This window comes from Trematomus bernacchii, unplaced genomic scaffold, assembly GCF_902827165.1.
Source record: "Trematomus bernacchii unplaced genomic scaffold, fTreBer1.1, whole genome shotgun sequence".
In the NCBI taxonomy this organism is placed as follows: domain Eukaryota; kingdom Metazoa; phylum Chordata; class Actinopteri; order Perciformes; family Nototheniidae; genus Trematomus; species Trematomus bernacchii.
In genome coordinates, this window is record NW_022987409.1 from 1,742,087 (window position 1) to 1,758,948 (window position 16,862).

Consider the following 16,862-nt stretch of genomic DNA (forward strand, 5'->3'; position numbering starts at 1 on the left):
CGCTTTTCTCCTTCGGTGCTGTTTGACCTATGTGGGCTCCCCTACAGTTGAAGCGGTGTTGACTTGATGTGTGAGTAGCTAACTAACGTTGTCTCCATGAATATATTAGCTAATATTAACTCTGTACGATATAAAATAACATATATGTGTGGCTTTACGTGTAAATACAAACACACATTAATAGTTAAAGTGACGGAGAGCTTATAAGAGTTCCTGGTCGTTTCTAATCGAGCTAACAGGCGAGGCTTCTCAGCTAGCTTTCGCAATTCGAACGTTAGCCACATTAATGCTAATTTCAGCACTAACAACGATTTGTATTATAGTTAATAGGAAAAATAAGAAGTTATACTTATGATATTAAATACTTACAACTACAGATCACTGGTTAACATGTATTGTGTCAGGCTGCTGGCCGAATACATTTTAATATTGATTTCCATAGTGCTATATTCTGACTAACGTACCATGGTAATGTTAATGTGAGTTAGCTCCTTTACACAAAAAGCCATGAGCTGTTGTGTTGACTTAGGATATCGATTCATGTTATCACAAAAGGGGCTTGGCTAAATATTGTGAATTACTTTATTATTCTTATTAGCAAATCGCAGTAGGGTAACAACAATGTGTCCAATTGAAAGATGATGACTGTGTTTGTCTATACAATGTGTTTCAGGTCAAAATGGCAGAGCTAACAACACTAGAGAGTCTGATGGAGATGGGCTTCGACAGAAACAGAGCGTGAGTGATACCAAACCCCAAAATACATCCTGGCTAATTTAAGTCTTAGATTTGAGACGACTTTCAAGGAAGTGAAAGTGAAACCGGCTACGTTTTATGCATTTGATTGGATTTTTTTTTTTTTATTAATCTAATGTCTTAATTAATCCCTAAATGTTAAAATTACAACCTTAAATATTAAGGACTATGGGAACTTGGGTAGGTACCCACTTTGTGTTGCTGTTAAAAATACATGACTGATTGAATGTTAGGAAAGAGTATCTGTTGTATAAGAAACAATAGGTCAAATACAGGCAGGCTATTTGTAACATAAGAGCAAACGACACCAGATTCCCAATGGAAGATATGAAGGGCTGGATAGAAACCGGAGTGTCACAACCTTTGTATTGCCAATCGCTTGACATACAACTATCATATTTTCTTACAATGTAAGAAAGAAAGCATAATAAATGTTAAAAAAAAGGTTCACCTAAGTATTATTTCAAACCGTCCATTCTTTTTTTTTTTAAATACGTTTTGTTAATGCAATCAGGTAAGCCAAAATGTATTTAAAAATAAGGGCGTTTTTCATTTATTTCTTTATGTAAAATGTGTTGTATTGTAGGCGCGCCGTGTTCCATCTTTTGTTATTATCGTATGGCCACATTGTGCTACATACCATGGGATCCTTAGCTATTTATTTCAATAAAACTGTGTGACATTATAATAAACCTGTCTGTCCTGTTTTCAGGGAGAAGGCGGTAGCCAGCACAGGGAACCAGGGAATAGAACAAGCCATGGACTGGTGAGTGACACACACACAAAACATATCAGTGTTGAACTGACGTGAGGACACGGTCCTCTATCATCACCGAAGGCCCCACTCTCACGTCTCTCCTAAAACCCTCCTGTGCTACTCTTTCCCCGGCATACTATGGACTCTTTTCCTTAACAAAGTAAGTTTGCAGCCCTCACCTTTACTGTTTGTTTTCTCCTCAGGTTAATGGTGCATGAGAACGACCCAGACATCGATGAGCCCTTCGTGCCGCCTGTAGGGAACGTGGTGGGGGGAGCAGCCGTCACCCAGTCCCCCACAGACGAGCCGTCAATAGCAGACCCCGCTGAAGGTAAGGAAGAAGCAGACACTACCATTAAAGCCATCTAGGCATGCACAAAATGACACTATACACCTTCAATTTGTAAATGTAAGGTATATAGTGTCATTTTGTGCATCAGGTTGACGCATGGATTAAAGGCTAAAACATTATAGTTAACAATGAGTTATTTATAGCAGGATATGATATTATCCATGCTGCTCATAGCAAACCCTATTCAATAGCATGTTTTTCAATCTATAAGCCAAATCTAAACTCTAACTAAGCCTGGCTGTCCCAGTTAATTTAAACTGAACAATATATGAGTTCAGTTAGGAGTCAGGAGGTTAAATGGTAGCTTCACTTGATTCTTTTCTCTGTCAGTGTTCAGTGGTGGAGGTTTTCTGCTTTGTGGTGTAAGGTGTGTAGGTTAGCAGCATTATACTTTTAGCTTTCAGTCATGGTTGACATTTAAACCCCACACAATACAACACATCCCTTTTATCTTTGTTCACTTTCTCATGTACATTTGTTTGGGCTTCAGGGACAGCAGGTGGAGACGGCAGCATCGATGTTGATGATCCTTCAAAAGTGCCATTGTCAGAGGAGGAGAGACTTGAGCAAGTGAGAAGGTAAAAGTGCACAACTATTCTATATTTGATCACTTAAAATATAATCTATGGTCATGAGTTTGGCAGCCTAACAAAAATAGAAGCACTTTATTTTCTGTTTATTTAACCCTCATTTTATAAAAGTGCTAACATCTTTCGTCTGTTCTTTATTTAGGCTAGAGGAGCTGATGCGGCTGAAGCAGGCGGAGAGACGAGAGCGAGAGCGGGCAGAGGAGTTGGAGCGGGAGAAGCAGCGGAGGAAAGACGGCCAAGAGCTGCAGCATATTCGCCAGAAGCTGCAGGATGATGATATGAAGAAACTCAGCGATCAGCGCATGAAAGAGAAGATGGAGGACAAAATGGCGAGGTAAGAGATTCATGACAACACAGTATTATTATTATATCTATTTACACTCGGTAGTAGTAACAGCACTTTTCATTGACCACAATTGATGTTTTAACAGGAATTAAAATAATAATGTACTTTAACATCTCTAGAGGTGTCCACTCTCCCTGTTTTCCTTTCAATACAAATATTTTCCAAAACACGGAAATGACTATTTGCAGTCTTATCTCTTCCTCATTATAATGTATGAGTGCAACAAAAAAAAAGAAACAATTCAAAAACACTGAGCGAAGACCAGAAATGATTGACATACTCAAATGCAGTCAGACAGAGATCCTTTTAGGTTAAATCAGCATCAAATTAGTCGATCTAACTCTACAACACTCCACCACTGTCAACGTTTGCAACTACTCTAAGTATTTAATGCCTGTTACTGTGGGCTTGTCTTTTTTTCCCATCAGGCAAAGGGTTAAAGACAAGATTGCACGAGACCGAGAGGAGAGAGCACAGAAGGTAAGCCCAGCCATTGTTCATCTCCTTCCTTGTAACATTCATTTAGTTTAATTTGCTACTGATGTTGGAACCAGTAACAACTTGTTTTTGATCCATTAAGTTTGGAGTTGTTGCCCCCTCGAGCACGGCGACATCGTCCCAACCTGCCCAGCCCACCCCCCCGTCCCCCACCAGTCACGGCCCTCCACCCACTAAGAAGGAGTATGACGAGTCCAGGATACAGGTACAGACACACACCCACACACACCCACACACACTCCCTCATGCTGCTCCTCACAACACTTCAGCAAGACAATAATTCAAAGTTGTGTAATTAGTTGTTAATATTTCTCAATTGCCGGTTTTCTTTCCTCCCTCCCGTTCTTTTCTGCTTCTTCCCGCTGCAGATACGCCTGCTGGACGGCTCCACCCTCACGGCAGTGTTCAAAGCCCAGGAGCCGCTGGCGGCCGTGCGCGTCTACGTGCAGGTGAACGGCAACACACCGGAGGGTCAGGACTTCACACTGCTGTCCCCGTACCCCCGCAACGAATACACCGAACTGGACATGGAGAAGCCCCTCAAGGAACTGGGTGAGCACCGGGCGTTTACTCTTATGGCTCTATGAAATGTAAACTATTCGAATGGACCTTTTGAATGTCTGTTCTCATTTCTCTCTTTTCTATTTGTTGTTTTTCTCTCTATATAAATGTTATATATGGTGATGTCAGATTGCTGTTTGACTGCCCCATTAATACAGATGTGTTCCTTCCTTTGTTTTGCGGCAAAAGGTTTTCTAAGAAAGGCTTAACGCCAACAAATGTGGATTTTGACTTATGTACTTTTCATCGCCCTGAAGTAAAAATACTATGATCACACTAGTAGGACACAATCCTACTTAGCCACTGTGGATATCTAATTATTCTACAAATAGTACAATACTTATCATACTAGTTAGCTAAAGAGAATCAATAGATGTAGGGTTTACATTTTTTTTTGCAGAATTTGAATGTTGATCTAGAATTAAATTCCAACACAATTAATAAAGCAATATACTATTCGTCACAGCCCTAAACAAATTTTAATTTAATCTCAGTGTTTGTGACTCGTATGTAACAATAGTTTTTGTATTTTAGTGTCTGCATGGACCTTTAACTGTCCGCAGCTCCACACACTCCCAGTTTCTGACCTTTTGTTCTGTGTCTCTTCTTTGTGTCTCTGTAGGTCTGGTGCCTTCAGCTGTGCTGGTTGTTATCAAAAAGTGAGATCAGGAGGGTCCGCTCTGTGAGCCTACCTCACCACTTCCACTGCAGAAACACAGGAGACACAGGAAGCAGATTGGACCGGGAACAGAGCCTCCACCTTTCAGTATCACTCAGCAAGCCAGCTAACTGACCTGAAGCAGAGAGGAAGCTGTGTGTAACTACTTTAAGAAGTTTAACTCACTGATTGCTGCCCTTTGCCATGCTGGGCGTATAGATTGTTTTGTGTGCAATGACTTATGGACTTTTAATTCAAGTGAAGATAGCTGGCTTCTGACGGATACTGATGCATTTATATGAAGTATACAGAATCTTTCAATTTTAACCTGATCCTTACAAAGCAAAGTACCACGGAGACCTACCCGATCGCTTCTGAAAGGGCCTTACATTTTATCTCTTGATCTTCCTGATTTTGTCATGCTCTACTTTGCTAGTTTTTTTTTTTATATAAGTTAAAATGTATGGACGGGTATGTCTGCATTATCACCAAGAATCTACTTAAATAAAGCTGACTCTGAGAAATATGATGGTGGACTGGAATTTCTAACAATCACATATTCAACCTTCTTTAAAATAAGTCTGTCAAAGAATTACCGTGAAAAGACTCAAAGCAGTGATTGATTGCATACACACCTGGATTTTGGGTCTGAAAGTGTTCCCCAAAATGCACTATTTTACACTTGTCTGCTAAAAACTACAATGCCCAGCTGTTTAAGGGGAAATTATATAGCCTTTTTACAAAATGAAACTAAATGTGATAGCCATAACTACAGATGTAAGTCTTCAGTAGGATCAAATAGTTTGGGCGTTAATTGAAAGGAAATGAAAGAAACTACAGTGAGACAGTTTAACATTGAAGTCATTTCATGGGATTTGTTAAAAAAAATCAGCATCCTTTTAACAAATGTATTTACCACATACAACATATTGCGCACACTTAACACGGTTGTAATGTTTTGCAGCAAAATTATTTGTCAAATTCATCATGTTTGACTTCTCCTAAAGATATAATGCGTGGTAAATGTTAGGGATTTTATTGAACTATTTAAAATTGGAACATGCTTAAAAATACTAGCGAGCATCTGCAGTACACTTGTTTAGGATATTAGACATCTAGTGAACTGGAACTCTGACACACAAAGGACACACTTTTGGTTGGTAGCACCTGACAGAAATGTAAGGGATGTATTATCAAAGGGAACAGGGGAAGATCACAGCCTCTGTAACCCACCTGCTTTAAGATTATTAAACTGACACAACTTTATGATGAGGACATTTTCCTAAAGTTCCAGCTGACATGAATTCGAGGCAATGCAGTGATGCACACTAACTCTTTCCCAACTATGAAGAAGACGCTGCTGTAGAAAAGAGCAGCACACAGGCCAAAAGATTTATTTTCACAATTAATGAGGTTGATTTTTCTCCCTCAGTATGGAAGTACAAGCAAACAGACACGCGACACAAACAGCACTGTTGTGACACACTATAAAACACCTTTATATACATTAGAAAAAACAACAAATAGCCTACTCTGGAATGGTACAAAATATTCGATCACACATGACCTGTAAAGTTGGATGACTTTAAAACCGGAGCGATGGGGCTGGGTTTGCAAACAATTACAAAAATATTTCTGATTAAAATTGAGAGACACTGATGCACTGAGAGTGGGAGTGTCACCGTTTCCTTTCCTCATATCTGCACCCCTCCCTCAGAATCAACACTGAAATGACACAACATGCTAAAAGAGCTCATATCCCGCCTCTCATTCAATTCATTCCAGGACAGTGAGGCGACTCACGGATGGGACGGAGAGGAAAGGATGATTTGTTTTTTATCATGTGGACCGGCAGGACTGCGTGGTTCAGTTTGTTGTTCAGCTGAGGACTCATCCTGGGTCAAAACGTTTCCTGTGTTTTTGTTGGTGTCACAGTCACAGTTGTCCCCTTTAGCTGGGAGGATAATAGCCTTGGTTGTAGTTCCAGTTCTGGTATCCGTAGCTGCCGTACTGCGGTTGCTAAAAACAAATCAGAACAAACAGGAAATAAGGTACACAGAACCAGGGTTGTTGTTGTAAACTAAAAAAGCAGTGAAAAATAAAATGACAAACTAAACTGAACCGATATTGCCTGGCTAAAGATGTATATAAAAAAGAGAGAAGCATAACAAACTCATGTGACACTGAAGCACAGAAACTAAGAAACTTGAAATTCAACAAGATGGCGCTATGCCGCAATTACTTTGAGGTTTTGACAAGAACATGATTTATGTTAATAATGTATTGTATATTGTATTAAATGGTACCAATAACAACAAGCTCTGGGGCAAACCTTCAAACGCCAAAACGTTTTATATACCCCAATTTCTACTGCCTAATGTCTTCCAGAGTGTCGCTTCAATAGTTGACGTAAGGTAATGGTCAAATAATCAATATACCAGTTATTGTCGGAACAGCATCATTAAGCAAAGTTAAAGGAAATACTTTAATGAATAATCTTTGTGTAATGTGCTTGCATTCATCTGTACAATCTTTATTCCTAAATGCTTCTGTGTTCATGTTAATACTCCAGCCTGAACAGTGAACAGTGATGTGACTACACTCTCCACCCTACCTGGTACCAGCTGCTGTATCCCCCGTATCCGGCCTGAGCGCTGGCATCAGCGCCCATCACGGGGGGCGGGGGGGTGGTGATGGGGACATGCGGCATGGTGGGCGGATCTTGTGCAGACACAGCAACAGCCGAGCCGTCTTCACTTTTCATCAGCTTCTCTGTTTCCTCATCTCTAAAAGTCACATTTTACAAATGATTTAAATGCATTGGTGTGTTGGTTGAGATAAAAAACATCAGAAGGGCACAATATCAATAAAATGAAAACTGATTTTAGACTATTTGTGGATTTATATTTGAAAAACTTGAAATAAATTGTTCTAGGACTGAAGGTTAGACAAAAAGCTTTGTTGAAACTCAGAAAGAAACATAATTAGTTTCCTTTCAAAATAAAAGCATACACAATTGAATGTAGAAAGCTCACATCTTTTTCTATACATCTAGGAGCTGCAGAAAGTTACATTCTTTAAAAGTTGCTAACATCTAAATGACATAAAACAAATCAAACTCAATGGATTTACCCGTTCTCTGCTTCCCTCTTGGTTCCGCCCAGCTCCTTCAGCAGTTTCTGGTGTTCCTCGTAGACGGACAGCACGCTGCAGAGGAAGCAGAGACCATCAGGAACAACACTCAGGTCAGAGAGGAAGCTTTATACGTACAGGAGACCTATGTTGACCTCTGACCTCTCTATAGAGTTGCTGTAGTCCTCTGCAAACTGCAGGCCTCTCTGTGAGAAGAGGATCTTGGTGTGTGGGGCGAGGGGAGCGGCCAGGGCTCGCGTCACACACTCCTGCACCGCCTCGGCCGAGGGGTCGCCCGACACCTCCAGCTCCAGCAGGTTCAGGTGCAGCTTGTCGTTATCCTGAGGGAGACGGAGAACATTAAACACCAGAGTTTCTTTGTGTCTTGAGTTTTACCTTCTTGCTTTTTTTACTCCTGAAGGTACAAGTGTGATTCTGATTTACGTTTTCATCCATTACCATTCAAAGTAGACATGGAATATAAGAAGTGAAATGGATAGGGATGCTACTAATGTATTAATTTTCATAAATCTACAAAACATTTGCTGAGACCCGGATATAACAATTGTATTCGACAGGAAGTCTATAAGAAAACCTGAATATTGATTCTACAATGGTAAAGGACAAAGACATCCAGCAACACTCATTTTTAAAGCTGAAATCAGATCATACTCAGCATGTTTTCACATATTTTGCTTGAAAACAGTAGAAACAGTTAATAACCTATCAAATACTACCACTACTTCAATTATAGGGAAAGGCATGTTTTACATCTTCAGAGACAATGTTTATGAATGTGATGACTCAGTCTGACTGCTAGAATATAATAAATCAGCAGGTTGGTACCATTGATAAAATAGGCCTACTGCAGTAGAAATGTGTGTATATTCCAAAACGTCAATCAATACATTCCAACCACCAATACGCAAATTGTTTTATGGAAGTAAATCCGGATCTCTGAAACAGTTCTTTAATCTGTGTGGAATCAACGGAGGAAGAAGAGATGTGTGTAAAGCCTGTGATGATCTGAATCGTGTGGGTGTAGCCGTCTCACCGGACTGATCTCCAGCGCCTCCTGCAGAACTCCTCGGGCTCTGCCTGGGTTCCTGCCGAGCTTCAGCAGCAGGCGAGCCAGCTTGATGGAATAAAAAGCGTGTAACGTGGGCTTCTCTTTGGACTCCTCCACCGCCTCCCGCAGCAAGGCCTCTGATTGGTCCAGCTGACCCGCTCGCCTCTCCAGAGCCGCCCTGCGAAGACGGACCACCGCCAACCCCGGGAGCGATTTCTCCAGAGACTCCAGCACCCGGCGCGCCTCCGTGAGGTCGCCTGATAGAGAGAATTTGTTTTTATTTGGAGGATATATGAGAATATTTAATCTATTACTGAGAATAAGCATCATGTATTTAAACTCTTCTAAATATCCTTAAAAAAACATAAACACCATACACATCCGACAAAGTTTTCAATAACTATGAACATACTGAAAAGAGGGATGTAGAGTAAACAAAATGGTCATCAACTTATCTTATTGAACAACAAAGGCTTTAAAACTCCATAAAGTGCGGTCGTGACTGTCGAACATAAAAAACCCAATTTCACCATGTATGAGAAAATCTGTTCATCTGTAGGTGAAGTGAAAAAAGGATTTCAAAGACATTATTTGGGATTATAAAGTGGCTGTAAACTATATAAATCAGTAAACAATGACGTTTTCACCAGAATGAGCTTTGCAAATGTTTTACGAGGAAATGTGAGTTTTGTCGTACCGTGCCTCTCCTCGAAGGTGGCCCACTGCAGGTGGATGTTGGGTTTGTTCGCCAGGTGGACCTCACAGGCTCGCCTCAGAACGGCCCGCGCCTCGTCCACACTCTGCGTCTCCAGGTACTGGTTGTACTGAATGACACACAAGGACGACGTCACACAGAGATCGCATGTAGGGATAGTGGTGGTCTAATGGATAGTGAGGTGGGCTGAAGATCGGAAGGTTGTGAGTTCAAATCCCGCCAGGAACACCACCACTAGTGTGTCCTTGAGTAAGGCACTTAGTCCTTAGTTACTCCAGGGAGAATGTCCCTGTAATTGGTAATTGTAAGTCGCTTTGGATAAAAGCGTCAGCTAAATGAAATGTAATAATAATGTACACCCAAATGTCTCTTACTCATCTAATCTGTAGGCTCACAAGGAATCACACACACACACACACTTTTACTCCTTACCCTGATCCAGAACTCCTCATACAGAGCGCAGGCGATCAGACATCGCTCGAAAAGGATGCGGACCTTGTAGTCGTCGCGGGAAACCGCAGTATCCTGTGTTTCCTCCTGAGGCTTTGCCGTGACCTCTGACCCCTCTGTGTCCGCCTGGTCTGGATCTAGGCAGAGACAATGGCGTCAAAACAGTAATATATTTCAAATATTAAAAACACACTTGACCACAATATTAAAAATACATATTCTTCCACTTACCTGGATTGCTTTCTATTAATCCAGATTGTTTTTGGTGAGAGTTACTGAGTTTTCAAGTTAAAGCCCCAAAAAGAGATTTCTCTTTCTACAGATCATGACCTTGTTACCCAAGATAATATAAACAATATGACGCTACTTTGAGCATCGAAAGCCGGTTTCAATCTAGTTTCCTAATATCTGAGAGCAGTCAGACATCTCTAAAAACACCTCTACCGTAAAACTGGTTTTTGTTTTTTTACTTGGGGTTTATCTGGGCCCTCTGAAGAAGGGCTGGGATTATATGACAGGGATGCAAACTCATCAGGTATGAAAAAGGTGACAAGGATCCGAGCCCCCCGACCCCACGGAATATCGGCTTTAAAATGAGGAATAACAGAGGATTTTAGCAGTCAGAACAACTAAAGCAGCATTGTCAATAATAACAGAAACGCCAAAGAGTCACATCTAATAGAAATATATAAAAGCATTTATTTTAATTGTGTAGCAGTCAGTTTATAATTTTGGCAGCACTGTTGAGCATTTTGAAAATGTATTTTCATGCCTCTGTGCAAGGCTTAGTCTTTCTATCTTTATAGCCAGTGGTGTAAAGTAACTAAGTTCATAAACTCAAGTACTATACTTGGGTACAATTTTGAGATACTTGTACTTTATTTAAGTATTTCAATGTTTTGCTACTTTGTTCTTCTTCTCCTCTACAGTTCAGAGGTAAATTGTGTACTTTTACTCCACTACATGTATTTCATAGCTTTAGTTACATCACAGATGTGGATGAATGATGTGAAATATAACCAAGTGTTAAATCAGACTTTATTTCCACCTGGAGTAAATTCACAAGCTACCCTGCAGTATACAAAGTCATTCAAATTAGCTGCACCTTTACCAGCTTTGAGAACACTTTCATGATCAATCATTATAAAACATATCATATATATTATTCTGAAATGGACCAATCTGCACAATGACTACTTTTACTGTCGCTACTTTAACTATATTTTGATGGTCATACTTTTATACTTTTACTTGAGGAACATTTTGAATGCAGTACTTTTACTGTAACAGAGTATTCCTACACTCTGGCACTTCTAGTACAAGACCTGAGTACTTCTACTTTTACTCAAGTACAAGATCTGAGTACTTCTACTTTTACTGTCGCTACTTTAACTATATTTTGATGATAATACTTTTGTACTTTTATTTGAGGAACATTTTGATTGCAGGATTGTTCCTACATTCTGGTACTTAAAGATGAATGTGATGTCTGACTGCTAGAATATAATAAATCAGCAGGTTGGTACCATTGATAAAATAGGCCTACTGCAGTAGAAATGTGTGTATATTCCAAAACGTCAATGAATACATTCCAACCTGTTGTTCCTACATTCTGGTACTTCTACTTTTACTCAAGTACAAGACCTGAGTACTTCTACTTTTACTCAAGTACAAGATCTGAGTACTTCTACTTTTACTCAAGTACAAGATCTACACTTATACCACCTCCGTTTATAGCCTATGAAAAAAACTATTAGAAAACGAAGGCTAAAGCTAACGTTAATACCTAATATATATATATCATTCCAATAACTTGTATATAGACTCGTACTGCACTATTCCACATCATAACTTTATTTCATTTTTATAACTATTATTATTTTTGTATTGCTCATGCTCTTATTGTTATTATGTTATGTTATTATGTTGCATTGTTGGAGAAGCCTGTGACATAAGATTTTCAACTGCATAATTACTCTGTAGCTATGTCAGATTGACAATAAAGAACCGTGAACCTTGAACCTTGTTAGCAGATAGTGACAATGTATGCTAGTTAGCTAGCTCAACGATAATATTGCGACAGAAAAACGTTTCAGTGCACATCACGCTCTGCCGCTCCGACAGGTGAACACCTGAACGGCCCGTTCTAACAGCTGTTCACCAGCGGTCCAGTCTGTGCCACAGTGACTCCGGACCGCACAGTTAATATTAACGAACGCACCCGTAGGTAATATAGCTAATGAAGCTAGACCCTTATCCCGGAGCAGCAGAGCCTTATTATACATCCATGAGCAGAGCTGACAGGCAGGAAGACTCGAGCACACAGCTCACGCTTCATTATAATATATAAAAAAAGAACACCATGCGTGTCATGATGGCACATGGCACTTTTGGCTCACGGCCACAGATTACTCCGGGTCCCAGACCCCCCCCCCCATACCCCAAAAATATTTTTATTGCAGATCTACATGAATCACACAAACGACCTATTTTGGATTCAAAACGGCGAATTTCGCCGAAAGGTGACAAGTTTGCATCCCTGTATATGACAGCATGGCCACCTTGTTGGGGGTCTTTGGTGTCCGGGTTCAGCTGAGCGATCTCCCAGTCCAGGTAGGTGTGCCAGGCTCTCAGCTGGACGCGGTCCAGGGGCTTCACATGGAAGTAGGGGCGTTTGATCTGTGGGACACAGAAAGAGCGATTGAGTAGGCTTCTTTTACCTCTTGTAGAAAAGCTAAACGTTTTTTCTACAACTACTAAAACGCATAACATTTAAATTGGAGGACCCAAGTTCCCATCAGCAAAAACACGTCGGTTTGCTATCCTGGCTCCAAAATGGTGGAATGAGCTCCCCATTGAAATCAGGACAGCAGATAGCTTGCACATCTTCCGGCGCAGACTGAAAACTCATCTCTTTCGACTCCACTTCGAGCGATAGAATTACTATCAAAGAATTACTAACAAAGCACTTATATACTAATAAAAGGACTGGCTTATCTAAAGCTAGTTGAGTAGCACTTGAAATGTTTTAGCTCTATGAAACCTGATGTACTTATATGATTCTGTTTTCTTCAAGTTTGTATCTTGTTGGTCGAATGCACTTATTGTAAGTCGCTTTGGATAAAAGCGTCAGCTAAATGCAATGCAATGTAATGTAATTACCAAGCCCCTGGATTGACCAGTTATCAAGCTTTTTGTTTCGTGAATGAATAAACAAAAAAGATGGTGAGGGAGAAACAGCAAAAGTCGAGTTTGAGAGAAGGGAAGGGAACAGAAAAAAACTCACAGCGTCTTCAAAGTTCCATCTCTTCCGGACTTCTCCCTCGTTGTCCTGGTAAACTTTGTCCCTGCGAATCAGCACCTGCTCCCTGATCTTCTGCATCAATTCCTCCTAAAGAGAGCAGAAATTATATTTAATGAATCTATTTTGCGATCACTAAAGAATACATGTTTCAATCGGTAGATGTGTTACTCACTGAGTCTGTGCCCTCGGGGGTTGCGGGCTCTTCCTCCCCGGGCGGCCTCTCCTCCTCTTCCTCCTGAGCCTGCTCCGCTCGCTCTGCTTTCTGAGTCTGACGACAGAACGCCCTCAGCTCCTCGTACTCCTCCGGGGAGAGGACGTCTTTGGGCTCATGGCCGTTCAAATGTTCCTTTAACCTGAAAGTGGGCAGGAGAGGAGGACGGAGCGAGACACAAAATGAGATTAATAGGAGAAGAAAAAGAGTGAACAAGTGTTCAAGTAAAATGGGAATATTCTATCAAGATTACAAAAGGAAACAAACAATGCTTTTGTCTTGTGATTTTCTTAGAAGCAGTTTAAATAGGCACACACACATTAAGCTCCTGTGTGTGTGTGTGTGTGTGTGTGTGTGTGTGTGTGTGTGTGTGTGTGTGTGTGTGTGTGTGTGTGTGTGTGTGTGTGTGTGTGTGTGTGTGTGTGTGTGTGTGTGGTGTGTGTGTGTGTGTGTGTGTGTGTGTGTGTGTGTGTGTGTGTGTGTGTGTGTGTGTGTGTGTGTGTGTGTGTGTGTGTGTGTGTGTGTGTGTGTGTGTGTGTGTGTGTGTGTGTGGTCGTACTTGTCGTAGTGGGTGTTGTAGAGCTGGGTGGGGGCTCTGAGGACTCGGTCCAGGACGGCTGTTGCGTTCTTCATGTTGCCCTGCTCCTTCTCCCACTCCACATACAGATCCCAGAGCCGGTCTGAGTGGAAGTCCAGACCTGCCGCTGAAACCCCCTCCTCGAACACACTGGGGGTTGAGAACGGACAATAAATAAGGTATGAAAACAGCTCTCACAAACAGACCCTTTATTCTGATATTTTATCTTCAATTTCTATTCAAACAGAATAAAAAACAAAACAGAAATACAGGTAAAAACAAAGTCTTAAAGGAGAGTACCTGCGAATCCGATCGGGGGACTCGGGCAGGTTCATGTCCAGAGTCCCCAACAGCAGATTGATGTAATGGATCCACAGATCTACACTGAGAGGGATGACCTGGAGACCCTGAATACACACCTGACACAACAAACCACAACATCAGTTTTTAAGAACCAGTGGAAAACACTTTTTTAAAGCACATATTTACATAGTTGTGGGGAAGAAAAACAAGGCACTGTATATTCTTTCCCGTTTTACCTCCTCTGCTTTGTTGTTGTATCCTGCGCGGCGCTCCAGGTCAGCGTACTTCTTCCAGTAGCCGTAGCAGAGCGGGTAGCGAGCGAGGAAAGCCTCCAGCGCCCTGCGAGACGCTGTCATGTGACTCTGAACAGAGGAGAGGAAGAATGTTTAAATGTCAAGCGAGGCTACAGCAAGCCTCCAGAGATCGAGTGTTTTGTGACGTCATGGGGACTTTAAAAAAAACACCAAAACATTATGTATATACTGAATACAATTAATAAATAATAGAGACAAAACTATAACAAAAAAACTGAAACAGACCAATATACAAAATTAAAACAACCTAACTAAATAACCAAACGTAAAAAATCTTATAAAACAAAAGAAGAAAATAATAAATAAATACAGTTAAAAAGAAAAAGAGAGAGGGAAACAATAGGCTTGATCTTTCTTCATATACAAAAAATTGCCTTTCAGGGCATTTACAATTCTTATTCTCATTCACTTAATTATTTCCGAGAGGAACATTTAGATTTTCCTACATCCTTCATCGTCACTACACTGGTTCCCCCTTCTCTCTCTGGTAAAGCCCCAAACACACACCTCTTGCTCGCAGTACTGCAGCAGGTCGGTCCAGCTGGTGAAGTCCTGAGGATTGTCGTGTGCGGCCTTCCACAGCCGCTCAAAGTCTGCAGGTATTTCTCCCTCCTCGTCCTCTGTAGCCGGGGGCATAGAGAAGGTGGCCGGGTCGGGGCCAACGGAGACCTGAGGGGCCTCGGGGGGGCTGCCGTTCTCTTCGGACATCTCAGTCGGAGGCAAGGCAGGAACCTCAGACGCCTCCATAGCTGAAGAGGAAGTCAATCAAAAAGTCAGACAATCCACATTTAAATAATTAAAGGGTATAATACAGGGACGCTCCTTTTGAAAGCTACTTCTTTTCCCCATCGTTCTTTTCATCGGAAAAGTTGTAACATATTTTTACTGTAAAAAAAAAGAGCATCCCTTCCCTGACTTTAGCCTTTTTGGCCATTATCCTTTTATTTAAGAAACGGTCATTTAAATTGATCTGACATTTTCATCACAGGCCATGGATGACTGGCCAAACAACAATGTCTTAGCCAGCCATTTTTTTTTTAAAACAACAACTTCAGACAACCCAAAGCTATTTTTAATCAGTAAATACAAGACTGCGGAGTTGGTTTGCTGTGATGTTGCACTCATTGTGGTCATTTTCTTGAGATGCTGTGGCACAGAAACACAGGATGTTGAGAGGACGTTCAAGAAACGTATCTAAAAAAAAATACTACTAATAGAAAAATGTAATAAACCTCCATAGGGAAAAAGGCATTGATCAAATTAATGGAATAAGATGTTATTAATGAACCTTTCTCTGCTTCCTGTACACGTCTGTGAAAAATGGCCAAAACAACAACAGTGAGTGAAAACCCCACATGCTTTAAAAATTATAATAAAAAACTAGAGGTACAACAAACTTTAAGTAGAAGATTCATAGTCTGTAAAGTGTTTGTATTACAGCAAGATCTCTCAAGATAAACAAGCAAGGTTAGTGGAAACTGTTTAAAATAACAATGAAGACCAACTCAAGACTGTCATCGAAAAAAACGTAACGAAAACATCACGATAATAAAAGAATAAAATGTCGTACAGTTTTTATGTCAGTCACTGTACTTGTTTATTCACCAGCCAAACCAGTTATGCTGCTAAAGTATAACACGTATCTTTGGACAAACACATTGCAAACACACCCAAGAGAACAAAACATTGAAATGCTATTATTAGGCTTTTATTCTTGAATCGCCTCCTGGTTACACCTGCAGAGCTATGTTTCATTCATTAAAACCAGTTTACGGGTTGGAGCTCCACTGCAGCGATGACTACACTACATGTTGGATGTGTTGTACATAATTCAACTAATAATAAGTTAGCAGAAGCTCAACACTTAGTCAAACCCAGGGGGGAAACATTTAGTGAGTTAAAGTCAGTGAACACAACACTGTGCTGCTGTTTGGGACTGTGTGTACTTGAAATCCCGTTAGCTTAGCCTAGCTCCTCATGCTTGTTTATCCTTAAAGCAGATCCAACCGGAGCCTTAACTTGAAATCCTTGCAGGTGAAAGGAAAGCCCAGTTATATCTATCAAATAACGTAAGTGTGCATTGTATATTTATTAAGGTTATTGAAACTACCTGAGGACTCTTCCAGCTCCCCGTTGCCGCTCAACTCGTCACAGCCTTCTGCCGCCATGATGGGAAACAACGTCTCGCTGACGTCATTAACATGCGACAAGACACCGATGAACACTTTTAATTCAAACAGCAGGCCAATCATTAAACTGTGATATTTAT

General features: G+C 40.8%; 2 protein-coding genes across 2 annotated transcripts; one reads left to right on the forward strand and one right to left on the reverse strand.

The window, feature by feature from the left end:
- On the forward strand, positions 1-5,044 carry ubxn1 (UBX domain protein 1). Its single transcript, XM_034136574.1, has 10 exons — positions 1-70; positions 674-738; positions 1,469-1,522; positions 1,717-1,844; positions 2,356-2,443; positions 2,598-2,789; positions 3,230-3,281; positions 3,382-3,504; positions 3,668-3,851; positions 4,483-5,044. The coding sequence occupies exons 2-10, from the start codon at positions 680-682 to the stop codon at positions 4,521-4,523; spliced, it is 921 nt and encodes a 306-aa protein (XP_033992465.1). The 5' UTR covers positions 1-70; positions 674-679; the 3' UTR covers positions 4,524-5,044.
- Positions 5,045-5,881: 837 nt separating this feature from the next.
- Positions 5,882-16,788, reverse strand: si:ch211-114c17.1 (pre-mRNA-processing factor 39). Its single transcript, XM_034138235.1, has 15 exons — positions 16,704-16,788; positions 15,101-15,342; positions 14,516-14,641; positions 14,277-14,395; positions 13,959-14,126; positions 13,361-13,541; positions 13,171-13,275; positions 12,446-12,563; positions 9,867-10,021; positions 9,417-9,543; positions 8,705-8,976; positions 7,813-7,991; positions 7,651-7,725; positions 7,133-7,304; positions 5,882-6,537 (listed from the first exon to the last, which is right to left on the reverse strand). The coding sequence occupies exons 1-15, from the start codon at positions 16,759-16,761 to the stop codon at positions 6,469-6,471; spliced, it is 2,166 nt and encodes a 721-aa protein (XP_033994126.1). The 5' UTR covers positions 16,762-16,788; the 3' UTR covers positions 5,882-6,468.
- Positions 16,789-16,862: the final 74 nt, after the last annotated feature.

Excerpts from the sequence above, each read along its gene's own strand:
- ubxn1 (XM_034136574.1), top strand. The coding sequence starts at position 680 with ATGGCAGAGCTAACAACACTAGAGAGTCTGATGGAGATGGGCTTCGAC. Across the intron at positions 3,505-3,667 it reads ATGACGAGTCCAGGATACAG|ATACGCCTGCTGGACGGCTC; the intron begins GTACAGACACAC and ends TTCCCGCTGCAG. Across the intron at positions 3,852-4,482 it reads GAAGCCCCTCAAGGAACTGG|GTCTGGTGCCTTCAGCTGTG; the intron begins GTGAGCACCGGG and ends GTGTCTCTGTAG.
- si:ch211-114c17.1 (XM_034138235.1), bottom strand. The coding sequence starts at position 16,761 with ATGGCGGCAGAAGGCTGTGACGAGTTGAGCGGCAACGGGGAGCTGGAA. Across the intron at positions 15,343-16,703 it reads GGAGCTGGAAGAGTCCTCAG|CTATGGAGGCGTCTGAGGTT; the intron begins GTAGTTTCAATA and ends CTTCCTCTTCAG. Across the intron at positions 14,642-15,100 it reads TGCAGTACTGCGAGCAAGAG|AGTCACATGACAGCGTCTCG; the intron begins GTGTGTGTTTGG and ends TCCTCTGTTCAG.